The sequence below is a fragment of the Trichechus manatus genome, unplaced genomic scaffold (assembly GCF_000243295.1).
Source record: "Trichechus manatus latirostris isolate Lorelei unplaced genomic scaffold, TriManLat1.0 scaffold00007, whole genome shotgun sequence".
NCBI lineage: Eukaryota > Metazoa > Chordata > Mammalia > Sirenia > Trichechidae > Trichechus > Trichechus manatus.
In genome coordinates this window covers 20,209,686-20,228,501 of record NW_004443943.1, presented here as the reverse complement: position 1 = coordinate 20,228,501, position 18,816 = coordinate 20,209,686, and the positions used below count along the sequence as shown (strand labels likewise).

Genomic DNA, 18,816 nt, shown 5'->3' with positions numbered 1-18,816 from the left:
CCTTCATTTTTATAAAAGAAAAGCCTTTCTTTTTTACTCTACTCTGTAAAAGAGGTAAAAATAAAAGCATCTCCTCAGTTTGTAGGGGCAGAAGGCCCAGAACCTTTCCATTCTTCTTCCCCTCCCCGCCCCCGCAGTCCTAGTCATTTTCCTGCTCTTGGTATCCCCGACACACCTTGAACACTAAGGCCGTCTGGTTTAACCTCTCATTTTACAGATGAGAAAACTGAGGCCTAGGAAAGAGAAATGACATATTCAAGTCACTAGGCCACACCTTCTTTACTGCCATGACCACATTGCAACTGCAAGAATAGCTAGAGTTTGGTGCTAGCTGCCCATACTCCATGCGTTTAATCTTTCTCTAACCCTGTGTGACAAGCATTTTCACCCCTCTTTCACCACTTTGGAGGAAGGGGACAAGGCTAACAAGTGAGTGGCCAGAGATTGGACTTAGGTCCCTCTGACTCCAAAGCCCAAGCTTTTCCCCATACATAGGATGCTGCAGATGTGAGCCACAGGATGCTCTGGGCTGGAATCCCAAAGTGGTCGTTCCTGGGCCACTCCACCCATCCGAGTCCATTTCCCAACCTCCTCCAATACCTGCCAAGTTCTAGTCTGGAATTGAGCCTTGGTCCACACAGGTGAGGAAAGCCACTCAGCCTATCCCTACTTCCGTTCCTGTGCAAGGCAAGAGATGGAAATTCACCTGGACCACATACCAGGCAGGTGCCTGGACCAGTCCATGCTTCTCCAATCAGACAATGCCACTGAGCTCCCTAAATTCTACGTGGGGGATCTAGGAGAAATCGAGGAAAAATGGACATCCCATTTTGGCACTGAATTTGCAGGGCTTAAAGACTCCTAGCCACAGTTAAACCTCTATATCTGAGAGGTTCAGTTTTATCTTGACCATTTTTAAATTCTGCAAGGAACATGTTTCCATTCAGGACTTGGCTAGTCAATTGCCAAAGTTCTGGGCTTGTAAGCTTGTACGTTCACCCAATCTTGCAAATCACCTCTCAGGAAGCATTGTGGGGAGGACCAGGTAAGTAGTAAAAGATGCTGATTCCATAATACATTAGCTAACACTGATGGAGTGCTTATTGTGGGCCAGGTACTATTCTAAGCACTTCATCTGTATTAATTCAATAACCGTCTGAGTTGGTAGTGTTATTGATGAGGTAACTGGGGCATAGAGGGGTTAAAAACTTCCCTAAGGTAATGCAACCAATATGGCAGAGCCAGGATTTGATCCCAGGCAGTCTAGCTCAAAGCTCATGATCTCATCCACTGTGCTTCTTGAGCATACATTACTGAACCACTTTGAGTTCCCTGGCTATGCAGAAGAGTCTGGGTTGGTCCTTCTGGGGCATTTATTGGCAAAGCTGCCCTTGTTACGTGTGATAAAGAGAAGTGACACCTACCTCTGTGGCCCCCAGTTCCTGCCCAAAGAGGAATTATACATGCCTCCCCTGGTGATCAAGGTCATCGAGCACAGGCCTTTTGGGCAGAAGCCTGTCGTCGGCCAGTGCACCATCAACCACCTGGACCGCTTTCGATGTGACCCTTATGTAACAAAGGAGGATATTGTGCCACAGCTAAAAGGTAAAATGCGAGTCCATAAGTAACATTTGGGGAGCTTTTCGTGCATGATCTCATTTCATCTTTACCAGTCTTCTCAAGGTAAGTGTTCTTCGTCCAGATTTTGCAGATGAGGAAACAGTTTGATTTACCAAAAGATCGACGGTTCTAACCCACCAGTTGCTCCATGAGAGAATGGTGTGGCAGTCTGCTTCTGTAAAGATTTACAGCCTTGGAAACCCTACGGGGCAGTTCTACTCTGTCCTAGGGTTGCTATGAGTCAGAATCAACTTGATGGCAATGTGTTTCATTTGGTTTTGTTTTATATACATACCTCCCTGGAGTACCTGGGTGGTGCAAATGGTAAATGCACTTGGCTGCTAACTGAAAGGTTGGAGGTTAAAGACCACCCAGAGGCACCTTGGAAGAAAGACCTGGTGATCTTCTTCCAAAAAATCAGCCACTGAAAACTCTATGGAGCACAGTCCAACTCTGACATGCATGGGGTTGACATGAGTTGGAATAGACTCGAAGGCAACTGATTTTTAAGGTAACATAGTAAGTGGCAGAGCTAGACTTGAATACTGATCTTGTTTGGGGGGACCCAATGCTGAAGCTATTACCTCTGAAGTGTCCTGCTCCCAGATTAACACAAGCCTTCTTTCAGGAAATGTTAAGTGCTTTAGGAACTTTTTGTATTTGCCTATTAACTAGCAGTCTGGAAAGACATGGGGAGCTATTCCCACATCACTGTTGAGGATAAAGTCATTTCCATCACCATTCAACAAGTAGTTACTAAGTACTCATAGAGTGCCATGCACTCACTGCACTAGATACTGGGGGTACAGTGGTGAATAAGATAACCATGTTACTACTCTCATAGGGCAATAGTCCGGTAGGAAGGACAAACAGGGGACAGAAGATTTCATTCCAGTGTGATAAATGCTTTGATGGGAAAAACATAGGGACCTCCAAGCACTGAGGGAGAAGGGGATTTTTATGTCAAATTGCTTTCTATCTGTTGTCCCACCTCATTAACTCATCACAATATTGTTGTGATGACTGTTGTTATGACTGTAATTTGAAAGACTTTAATTCAGTGTTATCCATACAGGAAAAAATAACACCTCATGAGTTTAAATGACTTGCCTAAATCACATAACTAATAAGCAAAATATAGAGCAGGGCCTAATACCTACCTTAGAGTTCCATAATAAATAGTAGCTAATGATATAACATGGTGCTATTATCCATTGGGAAACCCTAGTGGCATAGTGGTTAAGAGCTAAGGCTGCTAACCAAAAGGTCAGCAGTTTCAACCCACTAGGCGCTCCTTGGAAACTCTATAGGGCAGTTCTACCCTGTCCTATAGGGTCGCTATGAGTCAGATTCAACTCGACAGCAACGGGTTTGGTTGTTTTTTTTTTAATTATCTATTCAATGATTATCACTTTTAGCTTATCATGTGCCAAGACTGTGCTAGGGGCTGGGAGCTAAGTCACAGCAGTGACAAGATCCCAGGGCCCCCGGCCTCATGAGATTAGAGGATTGGAACATACTCAATCAGCTGATCACTGGGAGCTTCAAGACTGAAACAGATGTCTTCTGTTTAAGCAGCTGTGCTGCTAAAAGTTCTATCTAATCTTCCGTAAGGCTTGGTATTGATTTTACAGAGCCTCTGAAACTTATCTGCCATGTGGGTCTGAGCATGCTGTATCCCCTATTCAGAGAAGGAGGGAGGAAAAAAAACCCACAGTCACATTTGAGCAAAACTCTACATCTGTTTATCAAGAAATTTTCCTATACAAAGCATTTTGAGTTCAATTGATGGCACCTAAAACAGCAACATTTCTGATAACGACAAGGATTATTACAATGATTGTAACTGCAGGAATTATTTTATATGGGAGTTACTAATGAAGAGAAATCATTTTCCTCGCATTTTTTCCTGTTGATTTGATGAGAGAAGGCTCTTTGGTCCAAACACGTGAAATCATTAGGAAGGTACAAATGCTACAAACTTTTTCTGGCCCTGGAATTGCTTGTGTGGACCTGTTTGTGCCTGCTGGCCAGTGGTAGGGTGGGCTGAGGCAGAAGTCTCTGGTTAATGAATCAGAGAGCCCCAGAAGAGGAAAACCCTTAAAGAGTTTATGCTATAGAAGAGGGGGGACTAAAATGTTCCCCAGACCCCATGCCATCTAGTCGATTCCGACTCATAGCAACCCTATACGACAGAGTAGAATTGCGCCATGGGGTTTCCAAGACTGTAATCTTTACAGAAGCAGACTGCCATATCTATCTCCCTTGGAGCAACTGATGGATTCGAACACTGACCTTTCAGTTAGCAGTCAAGCACTCAATCACTGTGCCACCAGGGCTTCTTGTTCCCCAGACCAGAACCTACTATTTTAGATCAATCTGGTACTTTCTCATTAACTGATGATGGGGGAAAACTTGACCAAGGCTTAGTCATAAAATCTTGATAGACACATCCAAACTCCCTGAGAGACCGAGTTACCGGGCTGAGGGCTGGGGACTGTGGTCTCGGTAGACAGGTAGCTCAACTGGCATAACATAATCTATAAGAAAATGTTTTACTGACTACTTTGGTGAGTAGTGTCTGGGGCCTTAAAAAGCTTGTGAGTGGCCATCTAAGATACATCTACTGGTCCCACCCCATCTGTAGCAAAGGAAGGTGAAGAAAACCAAAGACACAAGGGAAAGCTTAGTCCGAAGGACTAATGGACCACAACTACCACAGCCTCTACCAGACTGAGTCCTGAACAAATAGATGGTGCCTGGCTACCACGACCGACTGCTCTGACAGGAATCACAATACAGGGTCCCAGACAGAGCTGGAGAAAAATGTAGAACAAACTTAAAACTCACAAAACAGACCAGACTTACTGGTCTGAAAGAAACTGGAGAAACCCTGAGAATATGGCCCCTGGACACCCTTTTAACTAGTACTGAAATCAGTCCTGAAGTTTACCCTTCAGCCAAAGATTAGACAGGCCCACATACTTCAACCATGTATATGAGACTAAATGGGCGCACCAGCCTAGGGGCAAGGACAGGAAAGCAGGAGGGGAAAGGAAAACTGGAGAAATGGAAATAGGGAACCCAAGGTCAAGAAGGGGAGAATGTTGACACATCACAGGGTTAGCAACCAATGTCACAAAACAATTTGTGTATTAAATGTTTAATGAGAAACTAATTTGTTCTGTAAACTTTCACCTAAAGCACAATTTTAAAAAACAAAAAAACTGATGATAGGGTAAGAGCTGAGGAATGCACCTCAGTTAGCCTAACGTTGAAAGCACCCAGAAGAGCTTTGTCCTCCTGTCCCTGAGATTTTGTTTACATGAGGATGATGAAGTGGAAAACGGATAATCTAAGAGTGAGCTTGCATAAAGCTATGTTCACATATCCCTGCTGATCTGACATCATGTTCTGCGTCGTTGCAGTTGTCAGGAGCTGGGGGGGAGCTTATCTTGTAAGCTTAGAGAATGCTGATAGAGCTGGGGTACCTCCTGGATATAAAACTACCTCTCACAGCAACTGCAAATCATACATGCTCCATAAAAGTCAGTCTCCTCTGTCTCCCCAGTGTTCCCTTGATTGTTTCTCCGAACACTTTTTCAGCATCTACTCTGCTCCGGGCTCAGATTTGATGCTTAAAATATAAGCTTTGGGGTCAGACAAACCTAGGTTATTTACTTCCACTTACTACTAATTGTTTAACCTGGAGCAAGTGACTTGCTTTCTCTTAGCCCCAGTTTGTGTGTTTGTTTATTAATGTATAAAATGGTACATACTTTATGGAATTATTGAGGGATTCAATGAGATAAAGGAGCCCTGGTGACTCAGTGGTTAAGCGCTCGACCGCCAACGCAAAGGTAGGCAGCTGAACCCAGCAGCCACTCTGTGGGAGACAAATGTGGCAGTCTGCTTTGTAAAGATTTACAGCCTTGGAAACCCTGGGGTGGTTCTACTCTGTCCTATAGGATCACTATGAGTCGGAATCGACTAGACAGCAATGGGCTTTTATGAGTCAATGAGACAGTATAAGCAAAATGCTTAGCACAATGCGTGGCACATGGTAGGGCCTTTAAAAATGTTTCTTCCCTCCCCTCCTTTATGTCCTGTATGTCAGTTGCTTGGGTTGGCTGAAGAGAAAGTCACTTTGGCTTGCAGATTCATTCTGTCTGGGTTCTGGTCTCCTGTTGAATGTCTGGCTGCCTAATGTCATCTTCAATAAAGAGTGGACACCTCCTTTCATCCCCACCCTGCCTCAGCTTGAGGCTTTGCCATCCCACTCCCTCCAGCTGCACCATACCTGCTGAGCCCAGGGTCTGCCCCTGAGCCCTTGCTCCAGCCCCAAAATCTTGAGCCACAGAAGTTCTGGGAATTGTACAGAAAGCCAAGCACATGAGTACAGGGGCAGAATAAGCCAGTGCAACTTCAGACCTGAAATAATGCAACTATCCCCCCTGCTTTTTTTCTGTTTCTGTCTGTGCCTTAGGAACAGATTCCAAGAAAAGGAGGCTTTTTTAGCTGTAGCGTTCTCTCTTTCTCTCTCCCCTTCTTCCTGCCTCCATCTTCTAAACACATATATTGACACAACACCTTTTTTGAGCACTTCCTGTGTATAGGCACTGGGCTAATTGTCCAAAGCAAAAAAACAAACAAACAACAATAAAAGGGGGCCATGTGGTCCTCTTGAAAATGTCTAAAACCCTATTATGTTTTGGAAGAAGGGATGAATTATGGATTATTTTCTGCATTCAAGTGTGGTCGTCTTCATTCAGAAAGTGCCATCCAGGAATAAACACCACCATTCATCCTGTGCCTGTTAAACTTGAACTTGGAGTAGAATGTTCATGGTTGGATTTTCCTAATGCTCTTTGATTATGAACTTGTTTGTCCTGCAGCCTCCCTGATGGCTGCCCCACCTTGCCGGGATGTCGTCATTGAAGTAGAAGACACCAAACCATTGCTGGCTTCTAAGGTAGGCTTCTGAACTGATCATTGAGCCTAAGCATCTGGTGAATTGAGTGAAACAACCATTCAGTGCAATGATAAGATATTGGTAATCCAACCAATTTGATCAAGGACTGAGTAGAGAAAAGAATCTGGATCTTGCACTCACTGATAGTTACGATGACAGTGCGTGGACTGGTAGTTCTCAACCCTCACTGACAATCAAAGTTACCAGGGGAAATTTAAAAGAATACTCATGCCCAGGCCCCACACACAAAGAGGGAGAGGGATCTAGGCATCAGTATATTTTAAAATCCCTCCCCCAAGTAATTCTGATGTGTAAGCACGGCTGGGAACCACTGGTATGGACAGTGTGAGTGATAATATTTGCTACAAAGAGAAATTTCAGGAGCGAATTGACAGCATTGCAACGTCCAGAGCAGGGACATATACAGCACACCAGTGGTTTTTCTCTGCATGAAGCGTAAGTATAATGGATTTTAATGACCCTATTTGTCAGTATATGGGACACCCCAGATTTTTAAATTCACTGGGATTTTGAAGTGAAGAAACGGATGGAAATGCTCACTCAGGTCGCTATTTTAAAACCATTCAAGCCAATTCTACAAGAAGGAAAGGGGAAAGAAACAAAGAAGCCTCAGGCCAAAAAAAAGAAAACACCAAGTATCTTCATGTTTTTGTTGGCATTTATGATGGACTTTCACAGCATGGTATAATGTGTAAACTGGCCAGAAAATGCACGACTGCACTTTAATATGTTATGTTGATAAACGGTGCCTTTAAAAAAAAATCCACTTCCTTCCCACTGCATTAAAATCACTAACAATTGGACTGTATTAAAGTAGTCTCGACAGCCAGCACTGTGTGTTTGATTCCACTCTCTGGGAATCCTATAGTCACAAATGGCAATATTAAACTTGCCACCTCATAGCACAAAACTACTATTTTCACTTTGTAAACAGTATGACAGTAGCAGCCTTGGGAAAAATTAAGTATAATAGACTTAAGACCCTTTATGCTGATTTTCACAAATACTCTGGAAAAAGGCAGTTGAAGACTCTGCTCTATAATCTGCCTCCAAATTTCCACCTCCCATTGTCAATCCATTGTTATCGTGTGCCTGCTGTGTACTCAGTAGCCCTAGGTACTTACTACGGGGGAATCCAAAAGAAGAAGAAAGCCAATCTATGCCGATATTCTCACTCATTTCTTAACAATAGTTAGGGCTATGATAGCAGCACATGCTACAAGTCCAATCTACATCACTAGAATTTAACATTGCATCCTAGCAGGAGTGGGAATGGTGCTATCAGTCCTTCCCACTGTCCTGTAAATGATTTTAATCAGCTTGTCTCCTGACACCTGGTCGAGGTATGCTGTGTTGATAAGAAAGGCTGAAATCACCTCTGAAAAATGGATTCCACCTGTTCGTCCGATTGTCTGGGTAGGCATCACACATCTCTGCAAAGTCAAAGGAGCAAAGTTGAGCTTTGGGAGAGGCTATTATAAGCTTGCTGCTGTCCTGTAATTGACATGTATACTGCTAACTCAGTTCAAGCTTTGTGTCTTGATAAATTGAGGGAGCCAGTCAAAACTAACTGTACCATTGCTGGGGGCTGGGGACTGGAGGCTGTGGCTTTAGGTGACAGTCCCATGCTCGTGGAAACCCACGGCATTACCCTGTGATGTGCATGGGAGCGCTTAACAAATGGACTTGGCAATGCCACGAGAAAAACGAGAAGTAAGTATTTGGGGCAGATTGGTAAGTGCTAGCCAGATAACATAGACATTCTGACACGGCCATTTCAACAGTTACCTTCCAATTCCAGTGCTTAAGCAGCATGTCAACAGCACTCAGCAAAATGGCTTCTCCAAAGACAGTGCATGTATGTATGGTGAGAAAAATGCATGAAGCTGCCTGGGACTTTGGGAGACTGGGTCTGGAGACTTTAATTCTACTTTCAGATTCTTTCTATTAGCAGATTTTGGAGTGACAGGTGATCTTTAAACAAATATTATTGTTTAAGCCTAAGGAGGAGAATCTTCTGTGTCATTTAATAATTCTGTTCTCACTGCAAGTTCATCATTGGCTACAATAGAGCAAAATGCTTCCGTGAGTTTAACGCACGGACTAATGAGCAGACATGCATGAATAAATTCTCCCAAATTAATCCTAAATTTCAAAGTCAGAAACTTGTTTTGAATAATGCTTTTAATATCATAAACTATTTTTTTCTTTAAAATGATTTTGAGTGGTTGAAAATAGATGTGAATAGACAAGTCGCTAAAAATCTGAGTTCAGGAACCATTCAGAATGGGAACGCACTTTCTGTATAAAATCCTTCTCTCCAAAATCTCAATTCAGCTGTGATGATGTAACCCTTAATCCCACTTTGGTATGAGTCTAATAGAAAGAATTGATATATCTATCTGTCTTTCTGCCTCTCTTGGCAGTTCTGTTGGGCTAAACCAAAGCCAAAATCCAGAAAATACTGAGGGGCAGAGAAGAAGCCTATGGTGTCTAACACAGCAGCCCAGGAACTGTTTGTAGCTGAGGAGTTGTTCTCTCCCCACATTAGATATGAACTTGAATTAGAATTTCAGAAAGGGGGTCTAGGTAGCATTTCTTCAAACTGCACCTGAGGGCAAGCTTGGCTAATGTCCCAGCAGGTGCCAAGAGAAAACTCAAGCCCCAATATCCTAGCTCTTCACTGTCTCATCTCCCAGATGTCCCTGAGAGCAGGAGTGGATTTTCCATGAAAAAATTCAAATACAAGGATTTGGCCAATGAAAAACGTACCGTTAAAACAATTATCAAAGGTGGACATTTATTTGTTGCTATACTGTAGGCATAGGGAAAACCAAGAGAAGGTACCTATGTGATGATATGGAAGTTATGCTAGGCATACTCATCTTGTGACAGGAGAATTTTTTGAAGGAATGAAGACTAGGCCAAGTTGGGGATATTCTTTAGGAGCTACCACTCTCTCTTGTGTGACCACGGTGTTGGCCGATAGTAAGATTATTTAACTGTATTGAAAATATGAAAGGTAGATGGCTACCTCCAAGTTTTTCGTTTTCATGCTGTGTGTAATCCTTTTGCACATTTTCAGGGAGACAACCAATAAGTGTATTTAATTATGAGATCATCTTGAATTGAATAATTTAAACAATCCATAAAATTTTGATAATACAAAAGCATGCATGAAAACTAATGTCTTCTCTCTTTCTTTGAACCTAATGCTTGTGGGATTTCCATATCCATGTGGCCGGTTATATGGTTTATCCTCATCGTTCCCATTCATATGCGTGAGCAGCTGACGGAAAAGGTAACTGTTGTACATATTTTGCTAGATTTAAGATTCATGCAGATTCTACCTATAATTGATACATAATGAAAATTTTCTAGATTCAGGAGTGGGTTACTGGTCCATAAGGGGGAAATAACTCTGTGTGTGTGTGTGCGTGCAAATAAGAAATGAGTGTCTCTTCTTCCCCCCTCCACCCCCCCCAACCCAATTGGAGGTTATTTTACAGGTAGTGGTCTGTATTTTTGGAATTATTTCCCAGGTAGATTAACATAAGCAATAGCGGGTCTGATGAGGATCTATTCTTGTTACAAATCTAAGGGGAGGCCCTTTGTAGTTAGAAAAACCTCCACAAGTGACTCTGACATGCTGGCCCTTCTGCCCAACTGAGAACTGCTCATGTAAAACAGAGGTTCTCAAAGCTGGCTGCACATTAGAATCACCTGGGCAGCTTTTGAAACCCTATTAAGCCCAGATCTCACCCCAGTTGATTGGATCAGAATCTCTGCGGATAGGTTGGGAACCACTAATCTAAACTAACCACAATGCCTCCCTGCTTTGGTTTCACATTTTATAGTTTTCAAAGCTCTTTCTCTTAATGATCTTATTTGACTTCCAAAACAACCCTCAGAGGTAGTTGGAGGCAGGTAGTATCCTTATCCCATTCAGTGGATGAAGAAATTGTTGCTCAGAGATGTCAACCAACTTGCCTAAGCTGTTAAGGTCCATAATATAAAGGGGGTAGAGTTTGAGTCAGAACCAGTTTCTCCCATCCTTAGCTTAGGGGACTTTATATTACATGCAATACATTGTCGGCTAAAAGGGCTAAGGAAATGAGTTACTGAAAAATATATATTGGAGGTTTTATTTTAATTTGTAGATATAAACAACAAGTCAACAGGGTAAAAAAGTAAAAGCAGACAAATTAACAGACTGTGTCCATAGGATGTAAGAAAATCATTTAGTGTAACTACGGGCATTAAAGCTGAACACATTTTGTTGGCCAAGGATGATCATTTCACCTTCAGCTTCTGGGCAGAAGAATCTCAAATGCTTTGTCCACTGTGCACGTAAACAAAAGCCATATAATCTCACCTGTTACTGTTGCAGGTTTAGGAGTACCTATTTCTGCTAGCTAATATATATATAGTGTTTATTGCATAGACTGGAAATTCAGGTCATCACTAAGGGTTTTTCCATTTTGGCTTGTGTTTAGGAGGAAGAAATAGTTGACTGGTGGAGTAAATTTTATGCTTCCACAGGGGAACATGAAAAATGTGGACAATATATTCAAAAAGGCTATTCCAAACTCAAGGTAATGGGGTCTCTGCTGCTGCTGTGGGTGGGGTATCAACATTCATTAAAACTGGCCAAGGCACCAAAGCCACAGCCCCTGGATGCTCTGTTAACCCAGAACTAAAACCATTCCCGAAGCCCACTCTTCAGACAAAGATTAGACTGGACTATAAAACAGAAAATAATACTCTTGAAGAGTATACTTCTTAGTTCAAGCAGATACACAAGACCAAATGGGCGGCTCCTGTCCAGAGGCAGGATGAGAAGGCAAGAAGGAACAGGAGCTGGTTGGATGGACACGGGAAACCTCAGGTGGAAAGGGGGAGTGTGCTGTCACATTATAGGGACTGTAACTAATGTCACATAACAATATGTGTATAAATTTTTGTATGAGAAATTAACTTGAGCTGTAAATGTTCACCTAATGCACCCTCCCCAAAAAAAAAAAAAAAAAAAAAAACGGCCAAGGCAGAGCTAAGCAGAAGACAAAAGGTCCAATGGTGGTCACTGATGGGGAAGGGCCAGGAGTCCCTCTGGCCTCCTGGAGCGCCCTCTTGCAGTGGGTTTTGGCTTTGTCGTGATTCCCGGATCTTGAGCACAGCTGCCAAGTTATGATTACATGACTGTACTTTCGGACGTGGGGACATGGGGACATCTTGCAGAGGGCTGGTAATGGGTTAGCACCGCAAAAATTAGGCCAAAAACTGCCCAGTTTGACTCAGGGAGACCTACAAGTCACAGTGCTCTTTGTAGAACAGCATCAAAGGTCAACATGCCTCATGCCTCAAAGGTCAACATTTGTCTTCTAAATGGGGATTGGTTTCACTAGCTGAAAAGCTGATTCTGTTACATGTATGCAGCATAAAATCATAACCATGGGCATGTGTGCCCAGGAGAAGATGAGCTATTGAACTAAGCAGGGCTGGCTGTGATCTTTCTGTTAATGTTCTGAGTTTTCCAATTCTCCACACAATTTATCAGCTTGTAATGGCTCAAGTAGAAGCAACTGTTAAATTATGAGAACAATATATAGAAGAAAAAGCTTTAAACTGAGAAATGTCTAGCCATTAAAATAATTTCCCCCATTAAAATGGAAAAAAATCACATCCTTTCATGTTATTGTCGTAACATCCAATACAGCTTTAAGAAACACCAGCACGTACGACAGCCAGTAAGAAAAATGATCAAACTGGGCTGGTGAATCAGAGGAACTGGTCTCCCTCTCTTCATTTTCTCTTCTTCCTCTTTCTCCTCCTCCTCCTGTCTTCGTTCTTCTTCCAGTTTCTTATCAAGGTATAATTCACATACAGTGAAGTGATACATTCAATGAGTTTTGATAGTTGTATACATTCCACGAGTTTTGAATTGTATGGAGCCCTGGTGGCACAGTGGTTAAGAGCTTGGCTGCTAACCAAAAGGTCAGCAGTTCAAATCCACCAATTGCTCCTTGGAAACCCTATGAGGCAGTTCTATTCTGTCCTATAGGCTCGCTATGAGTCAGAATCAACCCGACGACAATGGGTTTAGTTTTGATTTGGTGTAGACCACCACCCAAAACAAGATACAGAACATTCCCATCACCACAGACAATTCCCTTGTGCTCCTTTCTAGTCAATTCCCCACAAGCCTTCATCCTTCTCCGAGGCAACCACTTACCTGATTTCTATAACTGTGGTTTGGTTTTGCCTGTTTTTATACTTCGTACAAATGGAATCATACAGTATGTATCTTTTGTGCCTGGCTTCCTTAGCCCAACATAGTTATTTTGGGAGTCATCATGTTGTTGCATGTATCAGTACCCTTTTTAATGCTGAGTAGTATTCCATCATGTGGATATTCCACAATTTATCTATTCTCCTCATGATGAAGATACTATGGACGTTCTTATACCATGTGGGCATGTTTTTATTTCTCTTGGGTAAATTGCTAGGAGTGGAATTTCTAGATTATAGTATAGGTAGATACTTAACTATACTTTAAAAAAAAAAAAACCTGGCAGACTTAATTTTCCAAAGAGGTGTATCATTTTACACTCTCACCAGCAAAATGAGAGTCCCAGTTGCTCCATCCACCTCCTCATGAACATTTGCTGTTGTCAATCTTTTTTATTTTAGACTCCATCTTTGTATCAATGGAAACCCTAGTGGTGTAGTGATTAAGAGCTACGACTGCTAACCAAAAGGTCGGCAGTTTGAATCCACCAGGTGCTCCTTGGAAACTCTGTGGGGCAGTTCTACTCTGTTCTATAGGGTCGCTATGAGTTGGAATCAACTCGACAGCAATGAGTTTGTTTTGTTTTCTTCTTTGTATTAATGAGAAATTAATGATCCATTGATGGTTTTCAGATATATGATTGTGAACTAGAGAAAGTAACAGAATTTGAGGGCCTGACAGACTTCTCAGAGACTTTCAAGCTGCACCGCGGCAAATCAGATGAGAATGATGATCCTTCTGTGGTAGGAGAGTTTAAGGTGAGTAAAATGTGCTGTTTGTCCTGTTTAAGATTCACCTTTATTTTCTTTATGTACCTAGGATAAAGGGCATCCAACTCTTTTAGGTAGACTATCAACGGGTTTTATTTATTTAATCAGAAAGTTGTAAAACTGATGAGTCTGCTGTTGTTGTTAGGGGCCGTTGAGCCTGTTCCGACCCACAGTGACCCTATGGACAATAGAGTGAAAAACACTGCCTGGTCCTGTGCCATCTTCACAGTCCTTATGCCTGAGCCTATTGTTGCAGCCACTGTGTCAATCCGTCTCATTGAGGGTCTTCCTTTTTCTCACCGACCCTCAGCTTTACCAAGTATGATGTCCTTCTCTAGGGACTGGTCCCACCTGATAATGTGTCCAAAGTACATGAGATGAAGTCTCGCCATCCTAGTCTGTAGAAGGTGGTATTTAATAACTCAGCCGAGAATATCTGACAACAACCTCCAGAAGGTTAGGAATCTCTTCTTTCAAATTATCAGCTCTCACAATGAGTATGTCCAAGGAACATCAGTCACCTGCAGGTGCATCTTCATCCAGATCTTCCCATTAGGGAAAAGGAAGGAGAAAGCAGCTTTTTTACAACAGAAAGCTCTGCATGTTCATGTCTGGTCATTGGCAATTTCCAAACAAGGAGCCCTGGCTGTGCAACAGTTAAGAGCTTGGCTGCTAATCAAAAGGTTGGGGGTTTGAACCCACCCAGCAGCTTTGCAGAAGAAAGACCCGGCAATCTGCTTCGTAAAGATTACAGGCAAGAAAACCATATAAGACACTTCTACTGTGTCATATGGGGTCACTATAAATCGGAATCAACTCAATGGTACCCAAAAACAACAGTTTCCAAACATGGAAAGCCTTTGTTAGCAAGCTCTGAACTTAAGAGGTGGGAAATATAGAATACAGAATTTTCCAGCTGATAATGGATCACAAATCACCTAGGCTACTTTCCTCACTTTACAAATGAAAAAAATGAGGCCCGCCATAAAATGAGCACACCGGCCCAGAGGCAGGGACGAGGAGGCAGGAGGGGACAAGAAAGTTGGTAATGGGGAACCCAAGGTCGAGAGGGAGACATTTCGTGGGATTGGCAACCAATGTCACAAAACAATATGTGTATTAATTGTTTAATAAGAAACTAGTTTGCTCTGTAAACCTCATCTAAAGTCCAAAAAAAAAAAAAATTAAAAAAAAAAGGAAAGGACATATTAGAATAAGTCACTAGTTTTTAAAAACACACAAACCAGAGTTTGAAGGGAATATAAAAGGAATGGCTTCTTAATTTTATCATTATATATTTTTCTGTCTATGTGCTTTCATTACTTTGGTCTAAAGGTAAATACGAGTTATTAAACCAGTATTTTAAAGCCAAAAGAAAAAAAACGAGGCCAAGAGAGAACAAACAATTTGCCAAAGTTATAAAGCTAATCAGAACCAAAGCAGCTTCCGGTACCTCTGCTTTTGAATGTATTCTGGGCACTTCAGACTGGACATGCCCCAAACTAAACTCACTCCCTGCTCTGCATACCTTCACCACTTCACTTGTTCCTAATCTCAGTTGGCATCATTATCCATTCATTCATTCACTTATTTCATGTATTCATTTATTCACCAAACAAATATTTTTTGAATGCCCATGGGCCAGGACCTGCATTAAATCTGGAGATGTGATTAGAAAGAAAAGCAGACCCTGTTCCTACCCTCTGAGAGTTTGTGGTCATTAATCAGTCACTGGTTGTTAGTTGCCCTTGAATCAGCTCTGACTCATGGCGAGCTAATGACTAACAGAATGAAACGTTGCCCGGTCCTGCACCATCCTCATGACTGTTGGTATGTTTGGGCTCATCTTCCAGCAGTGTATCAGACAATATTCTGTTGTGATGCATAGGGTTTTTATTGGATTTTCAGAAGTAGATTGCCAGAGTTTCTTCCTAGTTTGTCTTAGTCTGGAAGCTCCACTGAAACCTGTCCACCATAGGTGGCCCTGCTGGTATTTGAAATAACAGTGGCATAGTTTCCAGCATCATGGGAACACACAAACCACCACAGCACAACAAACTGACAGACAGATGGTGGAATCAGTCAGTAGTGATTACTCATTGTAAAAATGGCATGACGGAGACATCTGACTTCCTCTAACTTCACGAGGAGGAGAGAGAATCATCATCAGCAGCCCAAGGCTGATTCCTATGAGGTGGAGATTAGACATGCCTCCACCCTCCAACCTTTTTACTAATTCTGACACCATCTGTCCCTCCTATGGCACTCTCTGCTTCTCTGCTGGGTTCAATAATTCGTTGCAATGACCACACAGAATTCACAGACCATACTCACGATTATGGGGTTTCTTAGGGTTACAGGTTACAATTCAGGATCAGGAAATGCTCCGGGTAGAGTTCTTCGATCAGGATAGCCTCTTCTCAGCTGTGCTCACATGCAGGGCTCTCTCTGGCCCTCAGCCCCTTGGCCCCTTGGCCTGGCCTCTGTCCTGATAGAACAAGTGTACAAGGCTCATTAGCTCTACCAATAAGAGCCCAGTGGGCACCCCACTTCACCAGTAAGCCTCAACCCAAACGCACCCAGCTTTCTTGCTCTGTGGGTCGGCAAGCCTAGCTCCACCAGGTGCCCAGAGGCACCCCACTTCCCCAGCATGCCTCCTGCCTGAAGGTGCTCAGCTTTCTTGCTCCATGGACTGGGAAGCCCACTGGTTCTGCTGCCTCTGCTGCTGCTATTTCTCTGCCACTGCTTCTTGCCATTTTGCACTGTCTAGGATGTTACAGCTCCTCTGTTTCCTGCATCTAGTAGGTTCTCAGCACAGGGATCCTGGGTCCAGAGGATGCACTCCACTCCTGTCTCTTCTTCTTGGTAGTCAGGTCCCCCTCTGCTCTGGGATTGGCTCTCTTTTAAGCCTAGTGGCATGGCAAAACTGACCAATTCCCTCATTAGGGTTCCATAGACCTTATTTGCATGGTCCCACCCCTACAAGGGTGCCATGCACCTTAATTGCAAGCTATCCAATCCCTTTGGTGGGCCACAAGCACCTCATTTGCATAGTCCCACCCAGTCATTTGGTGGACGTTATAAGACCATGGTGAGAAAGGCCATATAAAAGCAATCTATCACACTGCACTAATCAAACAATCACACCAATATAAAATAACAAACTGATGAATGCTATGAAAGAAAAGTACAAGTTGCTATGAGAGTTACGATCTCATCTAGGGACCAGACAGGGCTTCTCTGGGACAGGGATATGTCCTTTGACATCTCATGGACACTAGAAGGTACCAACAAGGAAAAGGGTCATGGGGAACCAGAACACTCAAAGCCATTCTCAGCATCTCTTTCCTTCTCCCTGCCTATGCCCACCAGCCCTGAATCCTAGAGATTCAACCTCTCCGTGATCTTGCTCCTCTTCTTCTTCCTCACTGCCCCGCACAAGCTTTCAGCAGGTCTATTGCAACAACTTCCCAATTGAGTGTCCTTGTCACCTTTCTCACCTCACTTCAGCCCATCCTTCATGCAAGCAAATCTGGTCATGTTTCCTGACTGATTAAAGACACCCCTTGAGTTTCCACATGATCAAGTCTCAACTCCTTCCTAAGGTGGAGCCTGCCTTTCACAAGCTCCCTGTCTCCTCTGCCACCCCACCCTCACACACCCCACCCTCCTGGCCAGGAGAACCTCTCCCAAGCCCCAGACACACCCTGTCCTCTCACAACTCAGAGCCTTGGGACAGGTTCTTCTTCCTTCCCTGGGTGCCCTTCCTTTCTCTTTGTGGTCTGACAAAGTCCTTCTCATTCTTTAAGTGCCAGCTCAAATGTCACATTCTTTGTGAAGTGTTCCCTGGTTGCTTTGGGCAGAGTGACTCACTTTTTTTCTACGCTCCCATAGGTCTGGGATCATGTCACTATTAAAGCATCTTTCACATTCTGAGTATCTGCTTACCTGCCTGCCTGCCCCTCCAGCACAGTTGGCAAGTACATGGCAGAAGTGCTGCTGCTTCCTAACCCTTTGCCTGTAGCAGACATTGCTAATCAATCAGAGTATCATGTGTGTACTATGTGTGGTCTGAAAACCCTTCTCCTTAGAGCCTCCCACCAAACCATCAATGTGGCACAAGAGTCAAACTATTCAACACTTCCATGCCAGACTGGGTTCCTTGAGTTCATTTTTGGGTCCCAAAACCCGGTACATGGGAGGTGCTTAATTCATGCTGCTTTACTGAATGAGTATAGCTGGAACTAAGATCCACATGGAGCCCTGGTGGCATAGTGGTTAAGCCATAGGAGAAAGACCTGGCAATCTGCTCCCATAAAGATTAAAAAAAACAAAAAACAAAACCCATAGCCGTCGAGTCGATTCCAACTCATAGTAACCCTATAGGATAGAGTAGAACTGCTCCATAGGGTTTCCAAGAAATGGCTGGTGGATTCGAACTGCCGACCATTTGGTTAGCAGCCATAGTGCACTGTACCTCTTAACCACTGCACCACCAGCCTAGAAAACCCTATGGGGCACTTCTGCTCTGTCACAAAGGGTTGCTATGGGTCAAAATCAACTCAACAGCACCCAACAACAACATTGGTGCTTTCCCCTCTGTTTAAGCAGATTTAGAGATAAAACACATGGCCCCTCACACTGGCCTGAAACATTTATTGTGCCCCTACTGTATGCTCATCCCTGAGTGATGAACAAGACATAACTCCCACCCTCAGGAAGCTCACAGTCCAGTGAAGGAATAGACAGTAAGTAGACAGTGATGACACAGATGTCAGTACTAGGACAGGGGTGAGCACAGGGCTAAATGAGAACAGGCAGGAGACACACCCAACCCAGGAGTAGTCAGAGGTTTTCTGGAAAAAAGTGATGCCTTTCAGCTGAGACATGAGGGATGAACAGGCATTTGCCTGGAAGTGGAACGGGGTGTAAGGAGTGATGCAGAAAACAGCGAATCACCCTTAGTACTTTATTGGGTTTTAAAAATTACTTGCTTCCCAACACTTCCAAATTCATTCTATGAAGCCACCATCACGCTGATACCAAAACCAGGCAAAGACATCACAAAAAAAAAAAATTACAGACCAATATCTCTCATGAATATAGATGCAAAAATTCTGAACAAAATTCTAGCCAATAGAATT

At 43.1% G+C, this 18,816-nt stretch overlaps 1 protein-coding gene across 2 annotated transcripts in view; it reads left to right on the top strand.

Moving 5' to 3' along the window:
* Positions 1 to 18,816, top strand: part of MYOF (myoferlin) — a 169,564-nt gene that overhangs the window by 125,819 nt on the left and 24,929 nt on the right. For both annotated transcript variants that reach the window (XM_004369943.2, XM_004369942.2), the window contains 5 exons: positions 1,440 to 1,605; positions 6,516 to 6,592; positions 9,903 to 9,914; positions 11,110 to 11,208; positions 13,535 to 13,660. In XM_004369943.2, the coding sequence (XP_004370000.1) occupies positions 1,440 to 1,605; positions 6,516 to 6,592; positions 9,903 to 9,914; positions 11,110 to 11,208; positions 13,535 to 13,660 (480 nt within the window). The remainder of the gene's footprint in view (positions 1 to 1,439; positions 1,606 to 6,515; positions 6,593 to 9,902; positions 9,915 to 11,109; positions 11,209 to 13,534; positions 13,661 to 18,816) is intronic.